Source organism: Orycteropus afer, unplaced genomic scaffold, assembly GCF_000298275.1.
Source record: "Orycteropus afer afer isolate SDZICR_OR568_19922 unplaced genomic scaffold, OryAfe1.0 scaffold00244, whole genome shotgun sequence".
Taxonomy (NCBI): domain Eukaryota; kingdom Metazoa; phylum Chordata; class Mammalia; order Tubulidentata; family Orycteropodidae; genus Orycteropus; species Orycteropus afer.
Window position 1 is genome coordinate 4,086,247 of NW_006921831.1, and position 12,388 is coordinate 4,098,634.

The following is a 12,388-nucleotide window of genomic DNA, read 5'->3' on the forward strand; positions in this document are numbered from 1 at the left end:
CCATCCATCTACCCATCCACCCACCCACCCATCCATCCGTACATCCATCCATCCATCCATCCACATTGGGGCTCTCTCATGTACTGGGTCCTGGGGAGATGTACAGATGGCCTTACATTGTTGCAACTTGTTGGAAGGTGGTCAGTTCTGGGGCTCTGGGGAGATAGGAGTGGGGGTGCTCAGAGCAGCTCTACCCTCTCCTGTTCTGTCCCTATTGGAATGCTCTTTACCTCTCCTAACACAAGATGGCCCTACAGGGGCAGACACATGGGTCAGCCAAGGATGGAGACCCTTTGGAGAGCTTCCAGAGACACTTGGGAGCTGGGCCAGCCACACAGCCGAACTCGCCTTCCAGGTGGCATGGCTGATCTGCACCATGAGCTTGACTCTGCCGACCACCCTCTCCAACCGTCAATCCAGGGCTGCTCTGAGACGTCCAGGCCATAGGAGTGGAGCAGCCCAGATTTGAGGAGAAGGAGAGGTCCCCAGCTCTGGTCCTGCGGAGCTCAAGCCCACAGTGTAAGCTGTCCGGGTGGAAGCTAAGGTTCTCACCATGCCAAGTAGTTGGTGCCTGCCCTGGTTGCCAGGACCCCAGGGACATGAGGCCTGCCATGGTGTCCTGGGGGCCACGGGGGCTGGTGAGACCCTGTTACCCTCATAGCATGAGCTCCCCATGGGCCCCACATCACACCCTCCACTGAGGCTAGGGCCCACCAGGAGACACTGTGGAGGCCCAGGCAGAGAGTGAGCTGGTGGGGGGAATGCCTGGGAAGGGCACCCAAGGGGCAGGTGGGCCCTGGGGCTGAGCACTTGCTCTGACCAGCCTGTCGGGCTGGGCTGGGAGCAGCAGTGAGCCCTGTGACCACTGGACCCTGCTGGCCAGAGCCACCACTGGAGGGGACTCAGGGAGACATCACCACTGGAAGGTCAGGCCAGGCACTGCGGCTTAGACATTAGGCAGGGTGCTTGGGACACCTGGCCTCTGTCTTCCTGCCACAGAGCTCCTGCAGCCCCCCTGGGCCCCACAGCCCCCCAGACTCCGCTCAACCCATGAGAGGCTGGGGCTGCGGAACCCCTCATGGGGTTGCCCCCACTCAGTGTGAGGCCCACCTGGGTCAGGGCCACCCCGGGACTTGGGGACCAACCTGGGTAAGACTGACAGCATGAACCGTACCTGTGTGCTGGGCACAGGCCAAGGCAAGAGCCAGGGCCCAGAGCGGGGCCAGCCTCCTCCTCCGGCCGACAGCCATGGTGTGGGTGACGGAAGAGTCCCCGGGGACGGCTGTGAGGAGGGGATGAAGCCTGCAGGAACCTTTTGTAGCCCCAGGGCTGGCTCAGCCCAGCACCCCACGTGGGTGGGTGGAAGAGTCCCCGGGGACGGCTGTGAGGAGGGGATGAAGCCTGCAGGAACCTTTTGTAGCCCCAGGGCTGGCTCAGCCCAGCACCCCACGTGGGTGGGTGGGGCGTGGCCTGAGACTCCCCCTCGCCCAGGTAAACAGTAGGTGCTCACTGCAGCAGGCAGGGGATGGGCGGGGCTACTGGGGTGGGACCTGGTTTGCCAAGGGCCCCCAAAGTCCTGGCCCAAAGGCACCCTCCTCCCAGGGCCCCACCCTGGACTTTGCTGGGCCACTCTCGAGGCCTGACCTCCATCCCAGGCCTGGAGACGCTGTGAGACCCCCAGTCCCCGGGTGGCTGTAGTCTGCAGGCCAGAGGCACAGCCCAAGCCACAGGTCCCCTCCTCCCTGTGCAGCCCAGTGGACCACTCGTCCCTGTGGCTGTGAGTTGGGAGTCCCGAGTGCCCACAGGGCCGGGCCGCCTCAGCACTACCCAGAGAGCCCCTGCCCAGTGGAGCTTTGGGGAGAGGGTGCCACGGTGTGATGGACTGTCGGCCGTAGGTGAGGGGGGGTGGGCAGGGGGCTCCACATCTGGGCAGCCAGGGACACTGGGTCTGGACTCTGCTGTCTGTTCCAGGACAGAGGCTGGGCTTGACTAGGAGGCCTCACCAGGGTGGGGTCACCCTTCCCTGCAGGTCCTGCAGGAGGGGAGCTCTGGGCTCTCTCAGGCCATTTAGTCTCTGTCTCCTGAGCTGCCCCTCACACATGGAAGGATCCAGTCAGGACAACAAGGAGGATCAGTGAGCAAAGGAGTGAGTGAGTGAATGAGTGAATGAGTGGTCACAGGAGTGTGAGCGAACACAAGAGTGGGGGCATCAGACTTTCAGACTGAAGTGCTGGGGCACCCTGCCCAGCCATGGGCTAGACACCAGGCCTCTGGTGTCCAGGTCCCACCCAAGCCAGCAAGTGAACAGTGGCCTCTCCAGCCAGCCAAGGGCTCTGGTGGGTCCTGAGGGACGGGTGACAGAAGGTGGGAGGATGTTTGGATCAGTGGTGTGGGGGGAGAGAAGGACTCGGACAGCCCTTGGTCCAGCTGTGTCCGCTGTGATCAGCAGGGGTCAGGCTCTGAGTGACGGCTGGCCCCTCCTGGGAGCACACCCTGCAAGTTGGAGCTGGGGGCCAAGTTATGGGCAGTGGGGCCACTCCAGGCAGCCGACAACACCCTCTTCAGCCCACCTTCCATGGGATGCTGCAGGGTCCCTGGGGGTCCTCCCAGGCCCCGACTGGGACACCTGAACCCCCAACATGAGCCCACAGGCCGACCACCCGGTCTGTAAAAATCCGGTGCAGGCCAGATGCCCATTAACATCTCAGCAGCCCCTCCCCTGGGACCACCAACCCCACAGCCCAGTGGAGGTCCAGGCACTGGCCAAGGCCCAGGCCCAGTGCCCACTAACATTTGAGGCTCTTGGGCCCCTTGGCCACCGGACACTGCAGAGCCAGGCAGGCAGGTCTGATGGAAGCCTGGGGAGAGGGAGGAGGCCGATGCTCTAGGCAGGGCTTCCGCAACTTTCCAGAATGCCCTGGTTACAGGCACAGCTCAGCCTTGTTTCTGAGCCATGCTAATGGCCCCCTGTGCATCCCAGGGCCAGTGAGGGTGCTGGGGACCCAGGATGCAGGGCCTAGAACGTCCCTTCTGCCTTAGCCCTGAGAACTCTCCCCTAGTTCCAGCAAGGCCCACTCACCCTGAGGACTCCCTCCAGCCCATATTCCTAGGGGTTCCCATGGGAGGGGCCTGCAGTCAGTCCCCATCTGCAAATCCAGCCCTTCCCGGGGACTTCCCAGCCCTCAGGCCGGGCTGAGGCCCAGAGTCCCTGTCCCCCACTTTCAGATGCCCCTTGTGGACTTGACTGGGTTGGTGACAGAGGCCTTGGCAAGTGCCTGGGCTGTGGGGCTGGTGGTCCCGAGGGAGGGCCTGCTGGGAATGGCACATCCTCCAAACGCAGAGGCGACAGGGGTGACTCCCAGCCGGCAGGGCCCACCCTCCCGTGGGGGCAGGGGCAGCATCTGAGGCCAGGTGAGGCAGCTGTGTGGCTTGGGACAAGCCATTGTTGCCGCAGCCTTAGTCTCCCACCTGAAAGTGGGCAAGGAGAAGCTTGCTGACCCGACCTATGAAGATGCGCTGTGCGGACGCCTCATGCAGGAGAGCAGCCTCCCCCAGGCAGTGGCCCAGAGCCCTGGCTGCCCTCCTTTGTCCTGAGGCCACACATCTCAGTGGTGGCCAGCCACTGAACCTCCTCCCAATCTGGTCAGCATCCAGGCTCACAAGCCTGGAACAAGACAGGGCCTCATTCAGAGACGGTGGGAGCACGTCCCGTGGGCTCTCCCCCAGGCATAGACATGTGAAGAGGAGTGAGCAGAGCACCAGGGCAGGTGGCGGCTGAGGCTAAGTCCCCGATGTCACACCCCACCTCCACCCCACAGGCCTGACTCAGGTCAGGGACCCCCTGTTTGTCAAGGTTGATTGTCCTGAGGCCGCTCAGAGAAGACTGACCAAGGCTGGCCTGGATCCGGCCAGGAACAGGCCTTGAGGTTGAGGGACGGTCAGTCAGGTGGGCCTGGCCTCCACTGAAGGCTCCACCTTGTTGCCTCTATCTAGCCCTCCTCTGGGGACGTCAGTCCTTGCTGGTAGGGCCGCTGGTAATGGTGCCCCTTCTCCAATCGCTGTGCACGTGGCCCAGCCCAGCACGACTTGGGGTCTCCTTGCACTGGGGAGTGTCCAACCCTACTTCTCCCCTCCAGCTCCTCACATGCCTGGCAGGGAGGGAGTCAGGGGCTGTGGGCTGCAAGCTAAGCCCCCACCCTACCCCAGGCTGACCCAGGCCCCACCCTAGGCTGACCTTGACCTCAGCCCAGCCCAGCCCAGCCCAGCTGTTTACCGCCGAGGTGAGGGGGGGACCGCTGGTTTCAACACTGTCCCCCGGGCTGGGCTGCCCCAGACCTGTCACTCCAGTCCAGTGTCTGAGCACACCCTGAGGCTCCAGATCCGGTGACCTGCAGGCCCGTCAGGCTCAGCCCAGTTCTGGCCGGCGGCATCCAGGCGGGCCGGACTCTCCTGGTGATTCTCGGGCCAGACTCTCCTCAGCCCTCCGCCTCCCTCAGGGCAGGCTTGAGAGGGGAGAGTTGGGGAGCTAGGAGCCTCGTGTAAAGTCCTCATGCTGTGCCCTCAGGGTTCCAGGGATGGCGTGTCCCTGGGGGGGCGGGCAAGAAGGTGGACACAGTGCCGTCCAGCCTGCCTAAGACACCCCAGCCAGGGCCAACCAGTGGGACCAAAGGCCCCACACTGAGCACCCTCAAGGGCCTGCAGGGCAGGGGCACAGAGAAGATGAGGACCCCCAGGAGGCCCAGGGCACCCAGCCCAGCCCCTACCTTGAAGAGACACGGAGCCCGCAAACAAGCTCTCAAGGACAAGCTCTCAGTGATTCATGATCAGAGACTTGACACGTCCACGGGGACTGCATGTCCATCAGCTCCAAGCCACCCTGGGCCCTGCACCTCCCGCCCTCCGGACACAGTGCCTGCCTGCCACCATGTGACCCTTCCCCGGACGGCCATGTTCCAATGCTGCCAGAGGCTCTGCCTCTGCACGGGCTATGGAGACAGGCGGGTCTGACTGTCAGCTGCCGTCGGTCAGGACTTGCTGTGGCCGCCAAGCCAACCCTGACTCAAGGGCCCTCCCACGTGCCAGCACAGATCCGCACCCCACAGGGCTCTCGCGGCTGATCTTCCAGGAGATTGCCAGGCCTTCCTTCTGCAGTGCCTCCAAGTGAACTTGAGCCCCCCACCATTTGTTAACAGCCCGGTGCACTAACACTTCTTGGACCCTGCCCTTGGTCAGAAAGTGTGTTTATTTTATGGCCAGAGAGAGGAAGAAACCACAGGGGACATGAGACATGTCCTGGCTACAAACATGGTAAGATGTGCAAAATCCATAGGGCTGACAAAGGCGTGTCATCAGCCCGTAAGCAGATGAGTACCTGGGAGGCCAAGCAACCCCCCAAAGTCTTGCAGGGAGGGTGGGGTGGCCAGACCCCACGAAAGCAGTGGCAGAGCCAACACTGAGCCCCCCAGGACCCAGCACAGCTGCATGAACTCAGCTCCGTTGGTCCTCGAGCACCAGCTCCCTGTGGGAGATGCTGCATCTTCCCAGCTCACAGAAGGGGCACAGAGAGGGTGACCACTGGCCTGGGGCCACACAGCTGGGGGAGAGCTAGGACTCGTTCTGCCCTGGGTCAGCTCTGACCAAGGACACACAACTGTGCCCCAGCCCTGTTTCCTTTCTGGCCATTCCGGTGCACCTTTGAGTCTGGTGTGGGCGCTGGGGCTCCAGGCTTGCCCAGCAAGGCCTCAGACCACCCAGAGCACCTGAGCTGGGGGCGGGGAGCTGCTGATGCTGTAATTAGGGGGCGTTTCAGTGGGGTAATTCCTGCCACTCTAGGCTTTCTGGGAAAAACTGAGTGGTCAGATGACAACAGGTCCTCCAAGCTGGTGGAAAGGAAGTGGCCCCACTGGCCGAGGTTCAGATGCCGTGCTTACTGGAACGGGCTGTGTTGACAGAAAGGGCAGGCCCTCGCAGCTCAGCGCCAGGGACTTCCGTGATAAGAGGAAGGCGGGAACCCTCTCCTTGTCACTCTGGGGGTCCGGGAGCCGCGATGGCCATGGGTGGGGCTGGCCGCTCATGCAGCCACAGAGCAGGGCATCGCTCGGAGCAGAGAGTAAATTTGGTTTTAGGGCTGCACAGATTGGAATGCCTTCACACTTGTTTGTTTTCTGAATCACTGGGTACACGGTCCTCCTCCTGGGACCCAGAACTCGGCTGAACGGGCAGCCCTGACCCGGGCCATGGCACTGAGGCCCCAGCCCAGGGCCGAGGTCATCCTCCGTGTGCATGGGGCCGGGCGTGTCAGTGCTCGGCAGCAGGGGGTCCCCTCATCCCTGGGTCTGACACAGCTTCTCCCGTCAGGTCCTTGTGCCCCAACTGCCCCAGCGTCAGCCTCCCCAGCAGCTCACACTGGGCCCTCCGATCACTTGGGCCCTAGTGCCCTGTCCAGCACAAGCACCTCAAATAAATGTGGACAAGGGGGTGCTGCAGGCCTGTTGGTCAGCCGTGCTTCAGCACCGAGGGGTCCGTGACACTCAGCAGTGTGGGGGCTGCTCCCTGAGCAGCTCTGGCCTCCCAGCAATGGGGGCACTCATCCTAGTCCTGTGGCCTGCGCCTCATTTCCCCAAAACTCTCCCGTACCCTCCAAGGCCTCTGCAACTCCATCCCCCCAAGCAGAATGCATCCCTGGCTCTGGGACCCCGTCCTTTGGCTGGGATCTTGGGGCACTGCAGTCCTGAGGTCCCAGGGACGGCATCATGACCTAGGTGGAACCACCAGTCCCAGGAAGAAGGAGGGCCATCAGTTCAGAGGGAACAGGGTATCCGTCAGAGGCCCCCCCACCCCCAGCACAGCTCAGTGTGTTCTCAGCAATACGAAGCTGCACTTATCAACCTCGGAACAAAGCCCCACCGTCAGCAGGGCACAGAGCCAATTTGGTCACCGAGGGAAGAGACAAGAAAGAGTTCAATCCTTCGTTAGTAAGCTGGGCATAGGCAGGCTTTCAGAACACTCCCAGAGTCCGCAGTGGGCAAGCGCAGGGTTAAACATAGGTTGAGAAAGAGCTTGTGGTGATGTGTACACACTCCGTCCCCAAGGACTGGGCTCCTTACCCAAAAGAAGGGGGCAGCGAGTCCCCCAGGGATGACCCCAGCCTCTCAGCTCCAGAGGCATCCGTACCAGATGCGTCTGTCTGTCTAGGCTGGCTGCTCTGGATCGTCTCAGGCTGTCTTGTTGACATCTTGGTTTTGTTGGCACAGTGGGTGAGACATTTGGGTGCTAACCAGAAAGTCAGCGGTTCAAACCCACCAGCTGCTCTGAGGGAGGAAGAGGAGGCAACCTACTTCCATGAAGATCAACAGCCTTGGAAACCCAGTGGGGGTCACTATGAGTTGGAATCGCCTGGATGGCAATGGGTTTGGGTTTTGGGTTTGGGTTTTGTGCCGTTGGGTCCGAGTGCCTCTGGGTAGCTGGTACACGAGGTTTTTGCCCCACCTTCAGAAAGCACCAAGTAACCTGAGGTGGCCTGGGCAGACCCTTCCATGGACACATGAAACTCCCCCTATTGTGGGGCTGCCTGGCATCTGCTCTCTGTGCCCACCACTCTCTCGGGCAGCCTTGGAGACTTCCTGTCTGTGGGTGGCCGCTGGGCCCACGCCCTGCCGTCCTGAGCCCCCTCCTCATATCTGCTTTTTCCGACTCACCATCGGGTTGATTCTGACTCTTGGAGACCCATGTGTACAGAGCAGAGTTGCTCTGTGGGTTTTCAAGGCCATCACCTTCCAGAGCAGACCTCCAGCCTCTTGGTGGGTTTGAACCAACAACCTTTCCGTTAGTAATCGAGGGCTTCACCACTTGCCCCAGAACACAAGTAAGCCAGCAAAGCCCGCGGGGATGTTCACCCAGCACATCGGCTCTTAGACAGGGCTGGGCCAGGGCCAGAGACCCCAAGATATCAGGGCTAAGTCTCCGAGTCTGACTGAGGCAAGGGGGCCCCAACCACCCCAGACTCTCCTGTGACAGACACAGCCCCTGGCGTGCACAGACACACACCAGGATATCATGGGAGGAGGGTGCAAGTAAGCAGGGCCACAGTTGTCCCGACACACCTGAATCATGGACCTCAGGCAGGTTAGGACAGGTCCAGCCTGGTGGTGGCAAGAGCCACTAGGCCCAGAGGACCTGTCACATGGCTGGCCAGGGTCTGGCACTGTTCCACCAATCAGGGGCTAGGGACCCATGCACTGCATAGCTCCTGGACTCTGCTTACCTCCATTCCCCTCGGCTGACCCAACTACACACCTGTGAGCTCTAAGCTGCAGGGGGTCAGGGCCATGGCCTCATCTGAGGAATGGGTGAGGGGAGCATGGCCCCAGTGTGGACTCCTCCCTGAGCCCACACAGGTGGGCAGAGAAATTGCCATGTCCCCTAGAGAGGATCAGGGAGGTGACAGCCAGGTGCCCTGGCAGCTGGGGAAGTAACACCAAGAGACGTGTGCCAGACAGTCCTGAGTGAGACAAGCAGCACCCATCACACCTCTCACAGGTTCAGGTCTATAGATGTGTGGGCAGAAAATACCAGAAGGAAGTGCAGGGAAATGACCGCAGTGCTCAGATCTGGATGGGGTGATCACTCCTTTCTCTGAAAGCAAACACACAAGAACTATAGCTGAAGCACTGTAGCAGTCAAGGTCTGCACACACACACGGACACACAGTGCACACACATGCACATACAGACATACATGAACACATACTCAAACACATGCACATGCACACATACAAGCACACACAGAAACGCACACTCACACACAAACCATACACACTAAACACATACACAAACACACATATACTCACACATGTGCACTCACACACACCCATTTAAACACATACAAGCACACATCCTGTAAGAAGGAGGGTCAGAGTCAGAGAGAGATCTGAAGACGCCACTGGATTTGAAGATGGAGGAGGGGCCGTGAGCCAAGGAAAGCAGGCAGCCTCTAGAAGCCAGAAAAGGCAAGGAAAGGTATTCCCACCTGAAACCTCGAGCAGGAAGCAGCCCTGCCAACCCCTTGACAGTCATCCATTGAGGATGGCTTTGGATTCTGACCTCCGGAACACTGAGATAGTAAATGTGTCCTGTTAAACCATGTAGTTTGTGGCCGTTCATCACATCATCCATAGGACACTATGTACCTTATATCACCAACCTTGTTAAATTTAAGTAAGAGTTCCAGTAATTTTCAGATTGATTTGGATTTTCCATGAACACAATCATGATACCTGCAAATTAACACCATTTGTTTCTTCCTTTCCAATCTTTGTGGCTTTTATTTGTTTTTATTGCCTTATTGCTTTGGCTACAGCCTCTAGTACAATGCTGAATAGCAGTGGTGAGAACAGGCATCCTTGTCTTGTCTTCAACCTTAGGGGGCAGCACTCACCATTCCACCATTAAGTGTAGTATAAGCTGAAGGATTTTTCCTAGAGCTCTTTTTTTTTTAAAGATTTTCAATTTTATATCAAATTAGGTATCAATTACATACCTATGATAGAATTAATAAATCATGCGGATTTTTCTACTTCATGTCAAATTCAATAACTTCTTGACTGATTCTTTGTACTGAGAAATGGTATTTTCATTTTCCGCCTCATTCTTAAGACTAGTAACAGACTTTCTGTAATCTTCAGTTTCTTCAGTACCAAGGAGCTCTTCTTTATTCACTTCTGTATTTTTCTCAGCAGCTTTAATTTGGAGAAGTGTTTCCAGGATATTTTTTTCTGAGGAGCTATTTTTCCAAACATACTCCTCCATGTCTGCTTCATTCTTATATTTTTCCCATTCTTCAGTTTTCCAAGATTCATGATATAAAACTGTTAGTAGATACATTGCATAATCATAATTCTGTCTCTTTGAAGGGCACCTATCTGTTTTGATAGTAAGCACATCTGTGGTCTTGCAGTATTGCTCTCCTACAAGTTTAATAAGTTTCTTCTTTGCATGATCATCTAAATTCAGACTGGAAAGTTTAACCCTTAATGTTACTACTTGTGCTTTAGGATTTCGAACAGATGGTCCTGCTGAAATATAATCAGCTGTGTCTATTTCAATTGGAAAATGCTTCTCACATTTCTCATCACTGTCTAGTGCAGTTGGCCACTCAGTGCAGAAATCTTTAAGAGCTTCACAGTGTTTTTTAATTGCTACAGGGGTCAAATGCAGAAAATTGGGGATCTTTAAAAGTTCTAGATTTCCCTCCTTTGCCATGGGCACTCCCCTCTTTACTAGATAACCCATTCGAACAGGAAGAGGTACTGCAGAGGGTTTAAATGATGCTGCAACAGGGTAAACACTAGGCCAGTCTTAGTCAACAATTATTTTCTCTGTCCTAGGAGGCAGTGCCTTTCTTCTCATCAGCCTTTCATTTCTGTACATTTTAATGCTTTCTGTTGTACGCGAGCTTGATCTCTGTGTTCGAGTGGTCCGAGACACCGCGGTAGAAAAGGCACGCAAGGTCCTGGCCCCCGGCTGCAGGAACAACCACACCGGGAGCCCAGCGGCCACCATCCCTAGAGCTCTTTTTATCAGATGGAAGAAGTTACATCAATTCCATTTGCTAAGGAGGTTTTTGGGTTTTTTTCATGAACATTTGTTGGATTTTATTAGATTTTGTACAAATTGAAATGATCACCATTACTCATGACAAGTCTGAAGGCTTCACACTTTGTTGACATCTGAAACAATTGTTGTGTTGTTATGTGCCATCAAGTCGGACCTGACTCATAGCGACCCCTCCTTGGGTTTCCAAGGCAGTATAACTACTGAAGTAGATTGCCCCATCTTCCTTCCAAGGAGAGGGTTTGAACCACCAGCCTTCTGGTTAGCAGTCCAGTGCCTTAGGCACTACGCTACCAGAGCTCCCTATACATACATATATATTATTATTATTATTATTTCAGCCATTCTAATAGGAATGTTGACACTGTTGACATGGTAGCTGCGGCGATGAGCTCAAGTGTAGCAAGGATCGAGGAGCTGGCGTGGGACGAGGTGGTGTTTTGTTCTGCTGTGCATGGGGTCCCTGTGAGTTGGAGACGACTTGATGGTACCTAACAACAACAGAATGTGGAGCTCTGGTGATGCTGTGGTTAAAGCACTGAGCTGCTACCCAAAAGGTCTGCAATTCGAACCCACTGGCTGCTCCACAGCAGAAAGATGAGGCTGTCTGCTTCCATAAAGATTTGCAGCCTTGGAAACCTTACCTGACAGTTCTACTCTCCTTGTAGGGCCACTGTGACTTGGAATCAACTCAGTGGCAGTGGGTTGGGTTTGGTTTCATGGGTACGTGTGATATCTGGTGGTTTCAATCTGAATTTCCCTGAGGGTTAAAGATGAACCATCACTGAACACAGCTTTCATGCTTATTCACCATTTTCCATGCAGACGCCTTCTTGGTCGGAATGTCTGCTCCAAATTTTGACCATTTTTCAAATTGAGTTGTTTGTTTTCTTATTGGCAAGTTTTGAAAATTCTTGACGTACTCTGGCTATCAGTCCTTGATCTGCTGTGATTTCCTCTTTTGGACATACCATATTCTTTGTATATTGCTGAATTCTGTTTGCAAATACCTTGTTGAGGAATTTTGTGTGTACATCCATGAGGTATATTAGTCTGTAGGTATTTTGTATTGTCTCTGTCTCTGGTAGCATAGTGCCTAAGGCACTTGCCTGCTAACCAGACGGCTGGCAGTTCAAACCCACCAGCCACTCCTCGGAAGGAAGGTTGGGCAATACTACTTCCGTAGTGATACTGCCTCGGAAACCCAAGGAGGGGTCGCTATGAGTCGGGGCCGACTCGACGGCAAACAACAACAACAACAACAACAACATTGAATTTGTAAAATGAATTGAGAAGTATTCCTTCTTCTATTTCTTAGAAGAGATTGTATGGAATTGGTGTTAATTCTCTTTTGAAGGTTTGATAGCATTCTGCAACCATCTGGCCTGGGGATCCCATTCCTTTTTTGGATGGGGGGCGGTTTGAATGACTCAATCGATTTCCTTCATAGTGATAGACATACCAAAATTTCCTATTTGTAGAGGGTGAATTACGGCAGTTTTTGCTTTTCGAGTAATTGGTTCATTTCATCTAAGTTGCCAGATGTATGTGTCCGGAATTGGTTGTCAGAGCCTCTTCTTATCCTTTGATGTCTGCAGGGTCTGTAGTGACATCCTTACTTCATTTCTGACACTGGCTGTTTGTTACCAGTCTCGTTAGAAGTCCGTTCACTTCACCAGTCTTTTCTCTGCTTCACAGGTTTTTCCCTGTTGGTTTTCCGTGCTGTTTCACTGGTTGTGCGGTTGTCTTCAGGATGGACTGCCTTCCACTCGCTTTGG

The 12,388-nt window shown here is 55.8% G+C and overlaps 1 protein-coding gene and 1 pseudogene across 1 annotated transcript in view; both read right to left on the reverse strand.

Moving 5' to 3' along the window:
- Positions 1 to 1,250, reverse strand: part of MUC5AC (mucin 5AC, oligomeric mucus/gel-forming) — a 36,128-nt gene extending 34,878 nt beyond the window's left edge. The window contains exon 1 of the mRNA XM_042782109.1: positions 1,175 to 1,250. Coding sequence (XP_042638043.1) covers positions 1,175 to 1,250 — 76 coding nt within the window. The remainder of the gene's footprint in view (positions 1 to 1,174) is intronic.
- Positions 1,251 to 9,852: 8,602 nt separating this feature from the next.
- On the reverse strand, positions 9,853 to 10,559 carry LOC103204144 (annotated as a pseudogene).
- Between the last annotated feature and the right edge of the window lie 1,829 nt (positions 10,560 to 12,388).